The 19,282-nt window shown below is 47.7% G+C and overlaps 1 protein-coding gene across 1 annotated transcript; it reads left to right on the plus strand.

Annotated features, from left to right (window-relative positions):
• The first annotated feature begins 473 nt into the window (after positions 1-473).
• Eh (Eclosion hormone) lies at positions 474-19,071 on the plus strand. Its single transcript, XM_077701821.1, has 3 exons — positions 474-752; positions 15,988-16,113; positions 18,201-19,071. Exons 2-3 carry the CDS (start codon positions 16,004-16,006, stop codon positions 18,361-18,363), a joined length of 273 nt encoding a protein of 90 aa, XP_077557947.1. The 5' UTR covers positions 474-752; positions 15,988-16,003; the 3' UTR covers positions 18,364-19,071.
• Positions 19,072-19,282: the final 211 nt, after the last annotated feature.

Here is a 19,282-nt window from a genome sequence, read left to right on the forward strand (position 1 = left end):
GGGATTTGAGTGCAGCCGTATCTTTATCGAGCGCCCATGAAGTAACGGAGGTGTGTACACCGGGCGGCGGCGAAAGTGGTGGCGGGACGCGAGGAAGGCTATCTGGCCGATCTCGTAGCCAAAGGTATAGACACGCCGCGGGCGGCGACACAGACGGCCTGTATAATAGCGTATGCGTACGTAACAAGGCGCCCAGACAGTCAGCCGCCGGAGCCTCTAGGTCGCCGCTTTCCGGAAAGAAAGCAAAGCCCTACGTCTTAGGGAAGGATTTCCGATGGCTTCGAGTCATCTGCGACAGTGTACATACGTCCCCCTTTCTATTTCCTTTTCCCTTCTCGTTTGTTTTCAGCTAGAAATCTGTTTACTGGCTCGCTAAAGAGGTGGAGAGAAGAAAATAGGAGAGAGAGAGAGGCAAAAGAAAGTGTCTCGTTACAGCCGCTGCTGCTTCGAATATCCGTCGTCCACGGCCAACTTCGCCGATAAATGAGCCCAAAGCGACAGCCCTTGCGGGGCGCTCGCGTCGTCTCCCACGTCGATATATAATCAGATGACGGCGCCACAGCCGAAGCTCAGTTGGACTCCGCTTACGTCGGGACATAGTCGCTTTTTCCCGCCTAGAATTCAATCTGAAACGACACTGTGAGGCGGGCAGGAGACAACCTCGAGTGAGAGAAGACACTGTCAATTTGGTGGCTACAGCATACGCGGCATCTGGCGGATTTGTTCCCGGATTTTCTGGCACTACTTGCACTGTGAGTCCTTTTTTTTCATCGCTACAGTTTTTAAGCGCGGTCAGCAAGGGAAGCTAGAAGGGGGTAAAGACATTTTGGGGCATACGAGACATTGTGTTTCATGGCGAGTCCCACTCGTCGCCTTGGATCAGGTTTTTATGCTTTGGAAAAGAGGAGATCATTGTTGGATTTTCATTTTAGAGCTCTTTTTGGAGTACGAAAGCCTTCCCCAGGACGACCAATGCAATTCGCCATAAGATACTCTTGACAGAACATTCTTTTGCATTGAAGGAGTATTATGGTTTTGATAACTTGCCCGATGGAGAGGTCAAAACATCTCGCATCAGCCTGTCGTGTTAATAATTTAATAATTACCCGTTAATAATTTAACAGGTGTGAAGGAGTGAACTAAGAATGCTTGACTTTTTTTTTTTTGATGTAAAGTTTATTTCCGGACTGCCCGAGGTAGTGTGGTGTGCGCTTTCGTTGCTGTTGAAAAATAACCAAGCGTTGACCGCATACATCACCGCAACCTGCGCTCATCTAATTAGATGCGTTTGAATTTCGCTTCCCTGAAACCAACGAATTGAATCTCTACAGGAGAGAATTTTCTGAGCGGGAGGAGGGGGAGAAGGGCCCTACTCTCTAAATAATTATAGCAAGTGGGCTTCACCACAATGCCCCAGCATTACCAATCAGCGTGACGAGATGCGCCAAGTTGGCGGATGTCGAGGCCCAGCAAGCGATTACGATTAAACACGCCTTACGCTGTTGTCCTAGCGCAAATGACATGTTTTACTCTAATCACATGCAGGGCATCGTCATTCGCCAAGTTCGCACATTTGGTCGCGCTGATTGGTCGTTCTGGAGCGCCGTGATGAAGCCCACCCGGGCGATATCTTAGAGTGCGCGATCTTCAATCTTCGCCTTCGTTCTTCGCCGTGCGGTAACGCTCAAATCACCCGCCTCTCTTTTTCCCTTCGATAGTCGATTCCACAGATTCGATGTCCGATGCGCACACATAACAGCAGGTATCCAATTACACGTCGGTGTGAATGAAAGGCGCGAGCTGCAGCCAGGTACGTAATCTGAGCCAGAGAGAGAAATAGCTAGAATGCTATAGTTGCATCACGCGTCTCCGGTAAACGCGTATAATTAATGAATTCGCCGCGCAGTGGTGCGAGACCGGGCGATACGGGCAGCTGGTGCCAGTGAAGGAGCCCAAAGCGACCGCCGCGCACCGCGTCGGTGGTTGGCCAAGGCTTTCCACTTCCTCGCGCAAGGCAATCAAGGCGGCTTGAGAGTAACGTATTGCGCTACGCATCAGGGAACAACGCCACAAGGTTCGGTGGTCGCTTTGCAGTTTCCTGCCGGTCGGGGGAATGCCTCTAACTAATGCGCAAACGCGACAGCCCGATGAACTAAAAGGAAAGAAAAATGGAGCTGTAGGATGTTTGTGTAATCCTAAAGGAAACGTCGAACAACTTAAGAACACGAACAATCGCATTTTTAAGTGAAGAAACTGCGAGAAAAGCTCGATGTAACCTAATGTCCAATTAATATAAAAGAAGTAGGTGTTGTATCATACACCACCGTCCATGTGTAAATCGTTGGGAAGAAGACCTATGTTTATCATAATTTATCACAGTTTATCGTAGCACCCAAGCGAGGATCAAGAGAGGGGAAGGAGACCTTGAGATTCAGCCTCAAATAAATTTTACAAAATTCTAGATTTCAAACCAACCGCTTTGTAAACTCAAAGCAAAATATCCGCTCAATTGGCGCAAATTTGCTTCTAACTGCAATATGCAGACTGTTATTTCGATGTAATATCCAACGTCGCTCACGTCATTCGTTGCGATTGTTGTTGGATACGTTCACGCCCTAAGAAACGGGAAAAACTGCCGTAACGGTGAAAATTTGCGTCAAATGGTACCCGATAAATAAAAATGCAAAATGTGTAGAAACAATATAGCTAGTTCGCCATGTAATTTTGCGATTTATTTTATATATTTTAGGCTTCTTACGCCCCTTATCCTTGTCATCGTCGGACAGTTAAGAACCACGAATATTGCTGAATGGGTTTGATAGCTTAGCATTAAGAGTATTTTTATTGCAGCTTACATATAACTTCCTATAGTAAGTACAAAACGACCCATTTAAAAGGCAAAAAAATCCTTAGAGTTAGGCCTACTTTTATGGTAGTTGCCTCCTGATCAGGTTTTTTTTTTCATAAGGTAACTGGATTGAACACATCTAGGAAACAATAAAAAGGATATATGGACCGATAGCCAAATGCTAGTGTCCGAACTAATACGGAAATGAATTAATAAATACTGCCAAAATAAACCAAAACGCAGAAAGTCGAAATATAAAACGTATGTAACCACAGAAAATGACACATAGTATTGATGAAACATATGAAACATTTCACATGGCAACTGAAAGTTTCTTGCAAGTTTAGTTTTGATTGTTAGTAAATTCCATATTTTCGCACCAAAGAACTCAGCGAACCTCGAGAGATTGAAATTTGGCTGGAAATTCTAACTTGAACGTAGCAATTACGGACGGTAGAAAAGAAAACACGGACACAATAAAAATTACGCCCACCTCCCCTCGCGGGAACCCTGGTGTGATGCGACGCTGAGGGGGGTTCAAGCGCAAGCGGAGAACAACCGTCGACCGAAAGGCCGCCGGAGAGCGGCACACCGGTTATATGCGCAGCGCGCCCGAAGGAGAGGAGACAGCGGAAGAGAGAGTACTGCACATGCGCCGGCGCCAGTGTGTCTGCCGCGGCTATGACGCAACACAATCCAACACAATCCACTTTAATCCAATCCAATCCAAATCCAATCCAATCCAATCCAAGCCAATCCTAGCCAATCCATTCGAATCCAATCCAATGCCCCTCGCGAGAGAGGGGCATCGGAGAGGAGAGAGGGTGAGCGGCGGAGAGCGCAGCTCGCCCGGCGAGGAGAATGGGGGAGGGGCGGACGACAACAACGCCGACGACGCTGCATGGACAAGGCGAGTGAATGAGATGCAGTCGCATCTAAAAATCCCAGCCAATATGTACCAACTTTACCAAAGCAATTCTACAGTAGAAATCTCCATTTTAGCTTGTCTCGTGTAACGAACCGTTAAAGAAAACAAAGTTAATGGCAGAGGAGGCTTATTAGATACTACGCTGCTGCCTAAAAGGGCAATTTTGTTGTGATGGAGAGATGTGCACTTCGTCAAATGCAGTTCGTCAAATGACGTGTTGTTTGGGTGATCAAAGGGAGAATATGTTGTTATTCTTAATGCTCGTTCTTGAATCGTTGAAGCACTTGCATATTCAGAAAAATTGCTCCTCACACGATTTAATGGTGATTAGCACTTGCGTAAAGACAGTCGGGCAAGTCAAACCTGCCATTCCACTGATTCCTGTGCGCAAGAGTCGATGAAAAGTTCAGGGAACCCGGAAATATCGGAACGGACGAGTAAGGATCGCGCTTTCGGTGACAAATGTTTAAAGGGACCCAGAAGTCAAAATACAAGTTGCCCTATATCGATAGATTAGCTCACAGAGAACACGAATAAACCACTCTTACGCGTAGTTTTCTTTAAAATAAGGTAGAAAATAGCGAAAACGTGAAGACAGGTCCCGCCGCCACTGGCTATAACGTGCAACTTGCACCTGAAGCGCCTAAATAGTCTGGATTGCGCAACGCCTTTTCTCATTGCCGCTGGATGACGTTACTCGTTCATACATGGAACGGCGTTACCGATTCTCGAGGGAGCGTGCGAGCTACGCACGAGCGGTTGCTTCGACGCCAACATTCTTTTTTGTTGTTGTTTTATTCGAAAGTATGCCCTGCGGCATAACGGGGCACAATTCACAGGTACACGAACAAAGTTTGCTTGGTGTATAAAGTCCAGAAGTTGGCGATGAAATGTTCCATGAACCCAGCGCTGCAGGTCTGGAGGGCGGCCAGGGTGGAGGCCGGTTGCACGAAGGTGCCGTAAACGGATCTGATGCAGTCCCGGGCATGTCACCAGCAGACACCAACATTCGTGAGCCCTCGAAAGGACAAAATGTGTTTTTCTTCAACAAAGCGTCAATACTGAATCTTTCTCCCATGAAGAAAGATTCTGCTTGGTACGGAGCTGCAAAGGACGTGGGAGTTCGGTAAAGCACGACCGATTTGACTGAAGCTGCTGAAACTGACCGAACCGCTCTGTACGTGGTAGCGTTCAAATCGTTGTACTCGGTTGCTTCTATACTGCTGTACATCACCGCTGCCTCGTTTGCTTCCGGTTTATTGCAAACAAAGACTGCAGTCGCTGTTTGCGTCACGTTTGATCAGCGTTTGATAAGCGATTTCTCAGCAATTAAAGCTTCTTTCGGCACCGAATCAACGCTATAATGGCTACTGGAAAGCCAGACTGTCGTTCGAAACAAACCAACTTGCCGGTTGCCTGCGGTGTCCCTTTACAGGGACTCTGCAACACTTCGATAAACAATTTCACTCTTTCCTTCGCGTCTGGAAGCACTGCGAAAGATGAGTTACGGTCCGCACGGAGCGGCACTGCGTGATTTGCTTGTCGCAGCAGATACGTATTGCGCTTCTGCTTTGCTTTTGTGCCTGTCTTTTTAAGGTGGCTATCGAATGCGTTCATTGCTGCAACTGAAGGAAGGCCGGCCAATAGCCGCTACACCACTTTAATGACGTAATTCCAACGCCAAGACCGAGAAAGAAGGAAAAAATATTTGGAGCAAGTTTCAAAGTTACCTGATGGGCGCATAGCAGTAATTTTTGGCTGAACTACTTTGCGACTACCTAGTCTAAGTACTCGATGTGTTCGTTGACTACGTTCTGCAAGCGTCTAAGATTTCGAAAAAAAAGTTGAAATAAGCGTTGCAGGGTCCTTTTAAAGCAAGCTTGGATGACGACTCTGGAATGGCTAAAGCAAAGACGGATGGAGCGTCACTGCCGTGTCTGAAGTCATACACATATTGCCAACATATACAAACCCCTCCACATTTTTTGCGTCTCTCTCCTCCCATACGCACATGCCAGTCCTTTGCCCGCGACATGAGCCGTCACCCCCCCCCCCCCTTTTCCTGAAATACACTTCTAGGGTAACGAAGTAAAGTTAGGCTCAGTTCTCTGAAAATTTTTTCGCTATAATGTTATCCGCAATCGTTTCCGAGGCTTTGTTTCTTAACGCGAAATACGATGTGTTGCTCCTGGTCATGAGGCTATGCTCCAGGCACGGAGCAAGAATTATTGAGGAGGCGCAACAGGGCTTGCTCCGGCGGCGCGATAAAGTCACGGCGCCGAGCACTTACCGAGCACGGCACCGATGCGCCCTCTGTCGCGAGGCGCCAAAGGGAAAACGCGCGCGGCGCGCTTTACGAAAAGGTTCGCCGGTTCAAGGTCAGTCAGCGCATAGCCGACGAATCCCTCACGCGACTGCGATTTCATTGAAGTCGGTTTGCGGTGGAAGAAATGTTCGCATTTCAAACATCGTTGTCGTTAAACGAAGTGGCTTCGGTTTTTTTAGAACGCGAAACCTACAATAAAAAAAATAAAACATGTGTCTGAGAAGCTAGGTATGATTAGTTCCAGTGAATGATGGGTCTTATCCTCTATGCCGCTAGTTCAGATTTAGACTGTCCTAGCTTACTCGCCCTGCCTGATCAACATGAAAAGCGCGCGCAGATCTGAGAAGCCCGCGAGAGGGGGGGGGGGGGGGGGGGGGCGGCGAGAGTCGTGGCGAGAAGGCGTCGGCAGACGTCGTCTGCTCCAGGATTTTTTCTAGTGCCTCGTTTCAAGCGCGGTGCAGCTTGTAACTAGGGCAACATTTAGTAATAACTGCTGCTAAAATGTCCAGCACTTCTTTTTTTTTTACTTTACAGAAAGAAATCTGGAAATTTTTACAATATATCCGATGATCTTGCGATTTTTGTGCGTCGCGTCCGCAGAAGCACCTGTAAACGCACTTGATAAACGCACCTGTAAACGCACTGTAAAACGCACCTGTAAACGCACCTGTAACGCACTTGATTCGTCATCTATTGTGCTGCTCCGCAAGCTGCATTTCCTCCTCGCCAGAGAGTGACATTAACGCGCCGCCCGCCCGCGCTGTCCCAGCCCAGCGGATTCCCTTATGAAATACTTCTTTCTCCGTGCTCCAGGTCATAGGCGAGAATCTGTACTGCTACAGAGATATAACGTCTGGCATAACCCAACAATACCATCGGCATGGCAGGCTGCAAAACGCTTCCAGCCGACAAAGCGGGATTGTGGCCTATCAATGACGACCGCTATGTGGTTACCATGTTCGGTTTTAAAACAGTGGAGTGTTTAGCATATCGGGTAGCGTAGACTACCCTAGTGGCGACGGGTAGCGGGGCCCGAATGAGCACGCACGCACGGGCACGGCGCGGACAAGTTTCCGTCTCCGGGACGAATGCGCGCAATCGGGTCCTGGTGCCCGGCCGCGGCTAGGGTAGCGTACGCTACCAGCCATGTTTATACACTCTAGTTAAGCCAGTAAATGTGTCCGTAACCTTGCAGGAAGTTATTTTACAGCAGACGCTTTATATGGAAAGCTGTGTTGAATTTTGCTATGCTATAACACTAAACGATAACACGGAAGCATATATTGACCAATGCCACACCAATTCCCGCTGATGCAATCGGCGATGCAACCTACATGCCTCTGTCCGAGCTTCGGAACCGACATGAACCTGTTCGTCACGTCACCCGACGGAGCTACGCTGGCGGCCAAATCGAGGCCCCCACAAGATTGAACCTTGCAAGGAAACTTTGGAATGAAGAAGACGTGGCGGATTCTTAGACACCTCCTCGACCCTGATCAGAACAAGACAGAACAAAGAAACGGCATAACCAAAATCATCCACACATATCCAGGCTCTGACGACGAACTCATAGCCCAAATCAGAGACATGTACCTCCCGATAGGGTCCAAGATCGAACTACCCCCGTACATGGGTCACCCCAACAGCGAGATGGACAGGGATATAACTGAAGCCGAGGTCCGATTGGCGATTCGCAAACTTAGGTCGAATTGAGCCCTAGGTCCTGACCACATTTCGAACCGGGCGCTACGAAACTTGGACGATTTCTCAATCACCGCAATCACTGTTTTTCTCAACACATGCTGGAGAACGGGGCGAATTCCGAAATCGTGGAAGCATGCCAAGGTTACTGTAATCCCAAAGCCAAACAAAACACTCACAATCGAACACCTCCGCCCCATTTCCCTCACGTCGTGCTTAGCAAAGGTCATGGAACATGTAATCCTAGCCCGGCTCACAACACACATGAACAACACGGAACAATTCTCCCACCCAATGACTGGCTTCAGACCTGGTCTCTCAACTCAAGACATACTCATACAGCTATCAGAACAAATTATCAAACCACCCGCCGGCCTAGACACATCGGTGATACTGGCCCTGGACCTGACAAAATCATTTGACAACGTCTCGCACGAGGCCATGATGTCGGGTCTGGGATCGGTCAATCCGGGTGAGAGAACCTACAATTACATTAGGGACTTTTTGTCAAACCGGACAGCCGCCATACACCTAGATAGCCTTGTCTCAGACACATTCCCGCTAGGCAGTCGTGGCACTCCGCAAGGGGCCGTACTGTAACCATTACTATTTAACCTTTGACTATTATTATTTAACACTGCAAACAAGCATAGAAGTGGTGGTGGAGGAGGCCAGAAGAGCGGGTTTGGCCTGCTCTCCGGCCAAGTCTGAGCTACTTGTCATTCTCAAAAAACCAGAAAAAACGGCTCCAATACAGCATAAAACTTCACATTGAAGGTAGAGAGATCCCAGAGGTCCCGGCCCTCAAAGTCCTGGGGCTGCACATGCAATCCACTAGACTAAATCACAAATTTCTCCAAACAATAGAACGGCACATAAACCAAACCATTGGTCTTCTCAAGAGGGTAACCAATGGAAACTCAGGTTTGGCCGAGCAGAACAGGGTTCGCCATATCCAAGCCTTCGTCGTGAGCAGGCACGTCTAATGAGGCAGTCAAAATTGACTGCCTCATTAGACGTGCCTACAAGGCAGCACTACGTCTTCCCCCCGGCACGTCCACTGCCAAACTGGAAGGGTTAGGCCTTCACAGCAAGGCCAGCGAACTAGTTGAAGCGAACTTAATGGGATAATATGAACGCCTTGCTCGCACACCCAAAAACGACACATACTCAGCAAACTAGGAATAGGATACCACACACCATATCAGGACGCGAAAACAGTTCCCCCTAGTATTCACTCTCATATTGCAGCCAGACCACTTCCCCGCAACATGCACCCCACGTACCACTCCGAGCGCAGAAAACAACGAGCCCGCGCCCTGCACAAGAAGTACAAAAATGACCGGCAAGTCGTGTACGTCGATGCAGCAGAGTACAGACACAAGGAGCCTTTCACCGCAATCGCCGTTCAAAATTACCCCAACACCAGCATGCTCGATTTTGTAACAGTCCGTACGCCCATCCCAGAACCGGCGGAAGAGGCAGCGATAGCGCTCGCCCTTTCACTCACCCCCACACCCGCAACAATCATTGCGGATTCTAAAACTGCTGTCCAAAATTTTGTGACTGGACGCATATCCCCAGCGGCGCTCAAAATTTTGCTCAGAAACCCACCGCAATCCCCAGTACAACTGATCTGGACCCCCACGCATTCTCGGCTCGAGGGAAACGAGGCGGCCCATGAACTAGCCAGAGGATTTACTATCCGGGCTGGGCCGAACCCGTATCCTACCACGGAGCCCGGTCCGCGCGGGACCGTCTGATCAGTTTTCATGATATTACCACCTACTACCTCCTCTCCCGCCGGATCTATCCTCGGGCGGACAAATCGCTCACATTACAGCAAAGTCACGTCTGGCGTCCAGACGGGAGTCTTTCCCAATCCGGCCACCATAACCCATGTCCACCCCAGATTCTATCCAACCTCGGCGTGCCCCTTATGTGGCGCCCATGCCAACCTGGCCCACATCATATGGGCATGCCCCCAGGACCCTTTTCCCTTTTCCCGTAATCCCTCTGACGAGAGGTGGGAGGCCTCGCTTCGCAGCCCCGACCCGGACCTACAGGTCCACCTGGTCAAGAGGGCGAAAGAGGTCGCCGGAAGGCACCAACCAACGGCCACCACGGGACCACCAACCTAAGTCAAGGAAAAGACGTCCAGGAGGGGGCGGGCCTTCAGCCCGTTACCTGTCAACACCATTCGGACTTCGATTCTCCTTGAGACCCTTCCTCAAAATAAAGTTTATCTCTCTTTCTCTCTCTTACAATGTCAAGTTTCAGTTACTGGATGATGCAACCGGATATGACGCCATTGGAAGTACTACAGTGGCAAATGTCACTTCCGGTGACGTTATCACCCGTGACGTAAGAGCAGTGCGGTGAAGCAGCAGCGAATGTGCAATTATGTCGCCGAAAGTAGACAGAAATCAGCAGGGAAGGCACTAACATTGAATAAACGTGTAATAAGCGCCTTTCGTCGAAAACTTTCGGGGAATTTATATCATGCTTGGAAACATAACTGACAGCCATTTTTTAGTAACCTGCGTGTACATAACACGAAAGGTTACTGCGAAATTACGCTTGGAATCCTTGCTAAAGCGTAGAATTATGTTTTTATCAGAAGAAAGCAGCATCTTCTGTCGTTTATTTTTCGTGGCGCAGAAGTATCACGTTGGGAGAAAAATTCAGGAGGAACTTCTACTATGTTAGTAACCTTCCTACTTAATTATTACCTTATAGCCGACTATGTACAGCTGTGCGCCAAAAGTGCACAGCAGTGTTTTGTGGCAGAGACGTTACTTGGCTGCATTACGTTTAAAATGTCAACTCATATACAAGAAGTGTTAAATTATGACGGTGCCCTACATTATCACTACAGCGTTTTACCTTGCAACCGTTTTCTGGACTATCTGTTCGCTGGTACAATCATACCATTGTATAATCATATCATCATTCTTTTTGTGCTTTTATTATGCGTATGAACGCGCCTTGAAGTTCTCTCTTATGTGTCTTATTTTGGTTCGCATTGTGCTGGTCATTTTTCACTCCCCTCAACAATTCCCCTGGGGCCATGGGGCCATAGGGATATCTCGAAATAAATAAATAAATAAATAAATAAATAAATAAATAAATAAATAAATAAATAAATAAATAAATAAATAAATAAATAAATAAATAAATAAATAAATAAATAAATAAATAAATAAATAAATAAATAAATAATAAAAATAAATAAATAAATAGTGTATCAACTTTTAATCGATAAGCTTGCGATAGATATGGGCCACGGAAATTTTGCATAGACCCAACCTCCGCGTCGATCTTCAAAATATATGGTTAAAATCGCAAATAGAAAATCATGTTTACTTACGATGCAACTTGTTGACTTCCGAGCACTCACTCGTGAATGGAATAACGAAGACGCTCACATTTTATAGAGGGCTGCATGCGCGCTGCAGTGTCTTATATATGCAGCACGGGAGACCATTCAATCATCTTGTATGCGGCCTGGCCGACCGACCGTCGACCAGCTGTATAGAGATATACCATCACACTTGGAAATGTTTTTTTAAAGGGGCACTGACACAAAAATTTAGCATCTTGTTTTTTTCGTTGCGATAAGTAGCTAGTGACCTACTTATAACCTGTAGAAACCTCATTTGCTTCAGCGTGCGACGGTTGTTTAATTAGAGGAATTTTAAATGCGGCCAGTCGCAGTTTCGGTTTCAGCGAGTGCCGCGAAACGATGGATTTTGTGGATTTTGTGTGAACAAAGCTGACCACGTGACCGTCGGAGGGATATCACAGAGCAGAGCCGCCGTAGCACTGTCGAATCCGCATCGACGGCAGTTTTTGCGAATGCCCCCAAGTACTGATCTCGTGAGGGGCTTAATTAAAAAGCGACCGTGGATGTGACGCAGGCGCTGCGAGTGCAAATGCTACCGCGGCTAAAGAACGACGCGCGACGCTCGAGACGGTGGGTGGCAAGACGCGCGCTGGGAGCAGCCGGCCGGTCTGCCTACAGGTCCGCCTACAGATGTGTTCGGCTTAGCACTGCGGCGGATATTCGAGTGCCGCTCTCGTAAGCGGTGCAGATGACAATTTTTAATGCAACCCGCCATCGCATCATTAACTCCTTTCTCATTTAAGCCACTATGGTCGGGACTTGGGGACAATTTCGTGCAGCGGTAACAAGCTATCACTCGAGCTACCTGCGCCGGCCTGGGCCACTTCGCGGCCGTGGCCGCCGCCTGCACAGCGACCGTGCGGCTAGCTCAGTGGGCTTTTCGTGCCTCCGGCGCGTTTTCGCATCCAATGATAATAAACAGTAATAGAAACAGAGTGCCTGGAATCGCTGTAAAACTTTGGTCGCGGCCAGCTGCCCGATTAGCTGACGAAATCACGGCGCCTCCGCCGCCAACGATCGGGTCGTTCGTTCTCGAGAGCAGAAGCTCCGCCCTCCGGCCCTCCGATTGGAGCGGCGAGCCGGGCGAGCCCGCGTAAAACGCCGGTAGTGCGGAAGCGGCAAACACAAACTCGTGACGTGTTTGGATGTTGTTTATTTACAATTGCGCGTGGTCCTCTGCTGGCTGCTCGGTTGCGTTTCGCACACTTCAAAATTGATTTTAAATATGTTCTAGGCTGTATTCGCCGCTGATATTTTGCAGATGATGTACATGTGTTCCCACCAATCTATCTCCGACGTTATCTCGCCTTCAAAATTTTGTGTCAGTGCCCCTTTAAGGTATACTAGTGTCCAGTTCATGCATCCAGTACGTGGAGGGAAGGGGAAAGGGGCGCGCTAGAAGCTGGCCCCCTTACTGCTCCCAAGTTGATCTCTAAGGGGGACTCACCTCATCCAATTCCTATGGCACTTACTAATACATGTCCCACTGGCTTAAAGGAGCCATGAAGAGAAAACACAAGTTTGGTTCATTCAAAATATTGCCTCGTTCGAATCATACTAACACCACTTTTAACGTAAACTTCGCTCAAATAAGCTACATAATTAGGAAAAAAGGGAATGGTCATGCGACCCACCAGCTCATTTCCCGCTACAGAACCTATGATGTCATACCAGCCAGCTCTGCGATTGGCGGAGGGCGGCAAAAGCAAACGCAAGTTAGGCAGAGCTTATAAGCTTGCCGAACGAGCTATTTTCGCCTAAATTCAGGGCACATTCTTTTTATATGAGTAAGAATGGTGGTACAAACAGTGGAAGTTAGTTACGAAAGCACAGGTAAACATAGAAGTACCGATGCCTACTGCTGTTGATACTACCCGCCCTATGCTTGGTTTAGTAGGACTGCAAGACGACACTGCAAGTCTCAGACGACACTTGCCGATTGACGCAAGCAACGGTGTCTTACGTGACCATATTTGTTAAGCGAGCCCTATGTTTCACGAAACGATTATTTCCCCCCTGAACAAAAACAAGCCAGGTTTAAATACGGTCAAAAACCAGCGAAAGGCAGAAAACGGCTTGCCACGGTATGGTGGCGCCATCTATGTTCACTAACGGTAAACAAGGCTTCCCAATCGGCTGCAGAGCAGTCGGTTCCCGTGATGTCATTGCAGATCACGAAAACGCACGATTTAGCGGGAAAATCAAAATTTTAACTTAGAATAATTAATTTCTCAGTGAATAAAGCATCGTTTGCATTCGGACAAGCGCTAGCGGCACCATAAAGCACGAAATCTTTCAAATAACACAACTGTATTTTGTCTTCATGGCTCCTTTAAAAACCTCTCTGCACCAATATGAAATGCTTTAGAGATTCGTGAATATGTTTCTAACGGCCTTTCCTTTGATTATTTTAGAAATGTATCACTTCTCTATTAAAATAACGAATAAAACGTTAAAAACATTTTCTTTGCCAGTTTTCACTGGCTGGCGCTAGATATCTCGCCAGCCTGCCTTTTTTTTTCAGTAGGGAACTGATATATTCCTCAAATAATCAAAGTGAAGTACATTAGGAATCTTTCCATGAATCTTTAGGATTTGCTATTTGGTGATGGTGGCATCATATGTAATGTGATGAGGTGGGTCTCTCTTAATATTACCGCCTACAGTGACAGTTCCCCATTTCTGTTTGCTAGAAGACCAGAAATGATTAGCTGTAATGGTTAAATTCATTTAACATGCCCCTCCCCCCCCCCCCCCTCAGCTGCAACTTTCCGGTACTTTTTTATTTTCCTTTGTAAAAATCCTGCGAAACTGTTTGCCCGCGCGCTTGGGCAATAGCGAGTTTTAGCTGACCGTTTTTCACGGTCAGCTCCGTTCCGACAGCAAGCGGGAGCGCAATCCGCCTCTTTCACAACCCCACTGCGCATGCGCAATCCCCTAGCGGCCAAGTCCCTAAGCAGTCCAGTAGGGGCAGCAGACGACATTCCCCACAGCTCCCGCACAGGCGGGAAGGGGTCGTGGTTGTATTTACATCGTTTGATTTTTTGTGTGTGCTCGTTGTGCGCGGAACAATGCCCACAACTTGTGCTGCGTTCCGCTGTAACTCGGAGAGCCGAAAAGGGAACGGTGTCAGCTTGTATCGCTTCCCGTCGGCCGCACGCGATCGGCTACGGCGGCTTGCGTCGCTCGCGTCGGCTCGGGTGATGGGAACATTAGGCTTAGCATCCTGGCGGATATTTGATCGCTGCTATCTGTGCAACTGCGAATAACAATCCGCAACACAACTTTTCACTGCACTATCATCCCCTTTCTCGCATGTGAAACTCTATTTAAGTTATAACTGCCGTTTGAGCGATCGGTGACCAAGACATCTGCGTAGCCTGTTTCGATGCTCCCGCGCAGGTATCGCCATCTCTCGGCCGCTCGGCGCAACGCGCGCCGCGGCGACCGGTCAGCGTATACGCTTGCATCGCGGCAGATGTATCTGATCGCCGCTTTTAAAATAAGCCCTGACAACAATCCCTAGCACAATTGTTCACCACACTAACACCTACTTTCTCGCATGTGGAACTTTTTAGCGATCAGATTGATTCAGAAGAGCAGCGACAAGCGCGGTTGCTACCGTGGTCTGCGCCGGTTCGAGCCGCTGAGTGTGCCGAGCTGGCAGGCGCGGCCGGCGTGTGCGCGGACTGTTTCCGAAGGCAGAAAACGCTTCACGATTGCTTGCTTTATCCATTTCTTGCGAACAAAAGCGCAGAATCTACAAATTCAGCTCAGCGATCATCGTAGTTGACCGTGGAGCAAAAACAGTAGGCGGAGTGATGCCGACGACGCATCTCATGCGCGCATCGGGCCGTCTGAAATTCACGCGTACGACTAGTCGTGGCGACAGTCGTAACGATCAGTCGCATGCGAATCGCGTGTACCAATCGGGTTATAACACCAACACAGAAGAAAAACTTCGGCTGCTCCTCGCCGTAATGTGGGATTGCTGTGCATACAACGAGAACGCAGCCGGAGGAAACGCCGGCAAACCCTACAGCTTCAACTTCCGCTAGGCACGCTAGGTGGCAGCACACCGCAATGAAAGAGGCGGATTGCGCATGCGTGGCGCGCTTGTTCGCGAACGGCATTACTCCGGTTGCTTTGAGCGGGCCGCCGATACCGGAGCGGACCGTCGAAAACAGTCAGCTAAAACTCTCCAATATTAGAGAGTTTTAGCATAGCGGCTCCCGTACGCTACGCTAAGGTTAGCGGGTAGCGGGACCGGACTGCGCATGCGCGCGCGGGGAGTGCGAGGAGGTTGCCCCTCAGCGGAGGGAAAGAGCGGGCATGGCGAAGCCAGGCCGCGCGGAACTAATCCACCCCACCGTGACGAATTTGCTCTCCCCAGTCGCGCCCCGCTACCCGCCGCCGTAGCGTTAGCGGACGGAGCACGTTATGCTAAAACTCTCTATTGCGGCACGCCATTTGGGGGTTGCTGACCAGCGCAGAGTCTTAATGCGAAAGCATTAAATGGCCCATTGAGCGAAAAGGCCGGCGTCCTTCATCCCGCGTCTGTAGCAGCCAAACGGATCTTAAACCTCCTATTACTTGCGACGCGCACACACACGTATCGCACGTACACGGGGAAAGGTGCGCGTGCCTTCGTGCTGTTCTGTTCGTGTACGTATGTGTGTGCGCGCGCGTGCGTGCGGCGAGCCCACCTTTCTAAAACCAGCTTTCTTGAAATGTCCGAATTGCACTACCTATGCGGTCCTTTGGTTTGTTTCCTGCAGAGCTCAACCCTAGCCGATGACTTGGAAGTCACGATTCGGTTGGACGTGCGTGGCCCTCACGGTTGTCCACTTGGTCACGGCAAGAATAAGCACCCGTCTTCCGGAGTCTACGATGATTTGTATCGAGTAAGTTTTGATGCTAGTGCGCCGGAGTTGCGGTGGTGGGGAGCCATAACACCGGTGAGTCTGTCTTAAGCTGTAAATAGCTGTACCGGGTGCTTTTCGTTCTCACTGCAAAACAAACATGATGTCGGAAAGTAGCAGGATGTTGGAAATGCCGACAAGCAACGGTAGAATTTCGCAAATGAAAAAGTGTGTTTATAAATACTTTGTAAAGGTTATTAAGCATATTAAGCATTCCAGTCGCTCACACATGCTGGTAAAGAAAACAATTATCAGTACAGTACTTGTTGAGGCTTTGAAGACAGAAATTGACTGTCCAACGTTACACTTCCACGGTAGCTGACTTAATTTACGCGACTTATGAAAAAAGCTTTGTTAATACGTATAAGGAAACTTCAAAAACGGTAGTATTTTTGTAAAGCGTAGCAGTAATGGAATCATAACCCAAGAAAGAACAATACTAAGATTGTAAATCAATTTTAAAATACAGGTGCAACCCCCAAAATCGGAGGCATAACGACATAACCAAACTCGCTAGGCTCATGGTAGAATTCATGACGACTGACTCGTTCAAAACCGCAGCATACTGGTTAGTAGAAGCAGGGTTGCCAAAGGAATCAGTTAAATAAATAAAAGTAGCAGCTGGTGGGTTTTTTGCGCGCAAAAGTTTGATATAGAAGGCAGAACAAAAAATAAAAAGAGGGTGCCAAATTTATAAGTGCTGCGGGTAAATCAGTGGGGTCTAGGGCGTGCGTGTAGTGAGTATATTTGTGCCTGCCCAATGGATGTTGGCATTGGCTCATCACGGGCTAACCCGGCGGGGAGAGGAAAGAATATATAGTGAGTTCAGTGCTTGCTGCTACTAAATGAAAAATCAGACGCACGAAAGCAAAGTTGCATATAGAACACAAAATTAACTTAACGTTTCAAGAACTGGAAGCGAAACGAGAAGCATTTAGGGATGTCACGCATTAACTTGCACCTTCCATTGCTCCGATTCTCACGTCACTGGGTGACGCTCGAATTCCCTTTAAATCAGGTTTAAAGCACAATTTACATACTTCATGGTCATAAGCTTCAAAGCGTCCGTTTGTATGCATTTTCATGCGCCCGTCCAGAGCGAGCGCTACTCGAGTTCCCCTCCAACCAAATTGCTTTGACTTTCATCGCAAGGGGATAGATAGCGCCAATGTACCGCTGCTGCTTCCATTCGTTGGCATTGCGCACCTCTTTTGATCTTCATCACTTCGAAGGGCGGGCTGATACTTGGTATACCTGTTTAGACACCTAATGTACATTGGTTTTAAAAACGATGGTCTTTCCTGGACTACTTAAACCCGGAGATTTTGGTCTGTATGTATGTATGTATGTATGTATGTATGTATGTATGTATGTATGTATGTATGTATGTATGTATGTATGTATGTATGTATGTATGTATGTATGTATGTATGAATGTATGTATGTATGTATGTATGTCCCTCGATTCAGACGCCCGGCCAAAAGATAAAAGGGTTCTGAAACGAGAGGTTTGTATAGGCAAAACATTTCTAAGCTCCTAAATCTTGTAACATACCTCATACTTGTCAACATTGGTGAGCAAAAAGAAAGCATTAAGTACAGTTGAGGCAAACAGCAATACACAAGTGGTACTAGGCAGTGTTCTTTTAATTGAAAATAGGAATACGCATTGAAAACGATATTTTGACCCCAAAATACAATAAGAGCTCGCGCCCGAGCCTAGACTACATGACGGCATTCTATGTCCAATAGTAACGAAAGGTTCCCACAGATGGCGCGCGAGGAGTGAAACGTGGGTAAATTGAATTGACTTGGGAAAACCTCCACAGTGCTTGTCGTGGGTGGAGCGAGACGGGAGAGGAGGAGCATGACAGGTGGGAGGCGGAGAGATGAGAGGAATTTACATACCAAAGGCGGCAAAAGACTAACGTATTTCGCGAGTTTTACAGCGAAGTGAGCAGGTACGCGGACGTTTTTTTTTGTTGTTGTTGTTACTGCTTCTAGTGTAATACTCGTTTTTACTTCCGTTCTACCCCAAAACGTGCGTGCGCTGTGCTTTTTGCCCGCAGGAACTGCGGCCAGTGCAAGATCATGTATGGCGAGTACTTCAGCGGCAGTCAGTGTGCAGAGGAGTGCGTCAGCACGGTGGGGTTCATTCAGCCGGACTGCGACATTGCCGACACCATAGTCAAGTACCTTCGGAAGAAGCCTAGGCTGCCACAACATGTCTGACCATTGCCACAGTAACTTCAGTCTGGACGGCCACGACCGTCGGGGAAGACGACAAGGAGTTCTGCACGAGATGACTACTTTTTTCCCATCTTTTATCAACCGTAGAAGGCCATGATTCAAATCATGATTGCCCTGATCCATCTTCGCGTACTAGTAGGGAAAGACCAATTGTTTTTATGTATGGTGTCAAGGGGTGTCATCACCAACTGCACGACCTGAATGTTGGAGTTCTGGCTGCCGTATTTGTTCTTTCATGCCCAAAGAAGGTGTTCAAGAAAAGGAGACACATGAGTGCTTACTTCTTACGACTGGTTTACCTACGCAGACGTTTACGTACAGTAGTTTTATAAAACAATAGCAACGTTGACAGGGAATTTTTCTGATACTGCTTGCTTCTTTGCAATTTGCAATATAAGTGCAATTTCACTTTTGTTTTGGAAATAAATTTTAGCTGTGGAATGAAACAAAAAATTCCACGGTATAATAATTGTGAGCGAGAAAAAATTCAAACACATTGAGAAGTTAAACGTGAAGGTGACAAGTTCATTTGTTTGACCTTTTTCTCTCCGGGGCCATGTTGGTCACTTCATTAGAATGAATCGTTTTGCGGTTATACATCTAGTCATTTAAATATGTAAACTGTTCTTTCTTCACAAGACTCTGGTGCGATTTAGTTGGTTCATGATCTAGAAACTTCAACAGCGCGAACTGACAGGACGAAAGACGAGAGACACAAACGACGTAGACAGCGCCCGTCTACGTCGTTTGTGTCTCTCGTCTTTCGTCCTGTCAGTTCACGCTGTTGAAGTTTCTGTTATTTCTTCATTTATATTATAATTTATAAAGTAGGGTCCAGATGCTTTGTAATTTTTGTTGTATTTTGATTTGTATGCTGTACATGTATGTATGTACCCACTCC

The sequence above is a fragment of the Haemaphysalis longicornis genome, unplaced genomic scaffold (assembly GCF_048455015.1).
Source record: "Haemaphysalis longicornis isolate Haplotype H1 unplaced genomic scaffold, Haemaphysalis longicornis Haplotype H1 scaffold_3, whole genome shotgun sequence".
In the NCBI taxonomy this organism is placed as follows: domain Eukaryota; kingdom Metazoa; phylum Arthropoda; class Arachnida; order Ixodida; family Ixodidae; genus Haemaphysalis; species Haemaphysalis longicornis.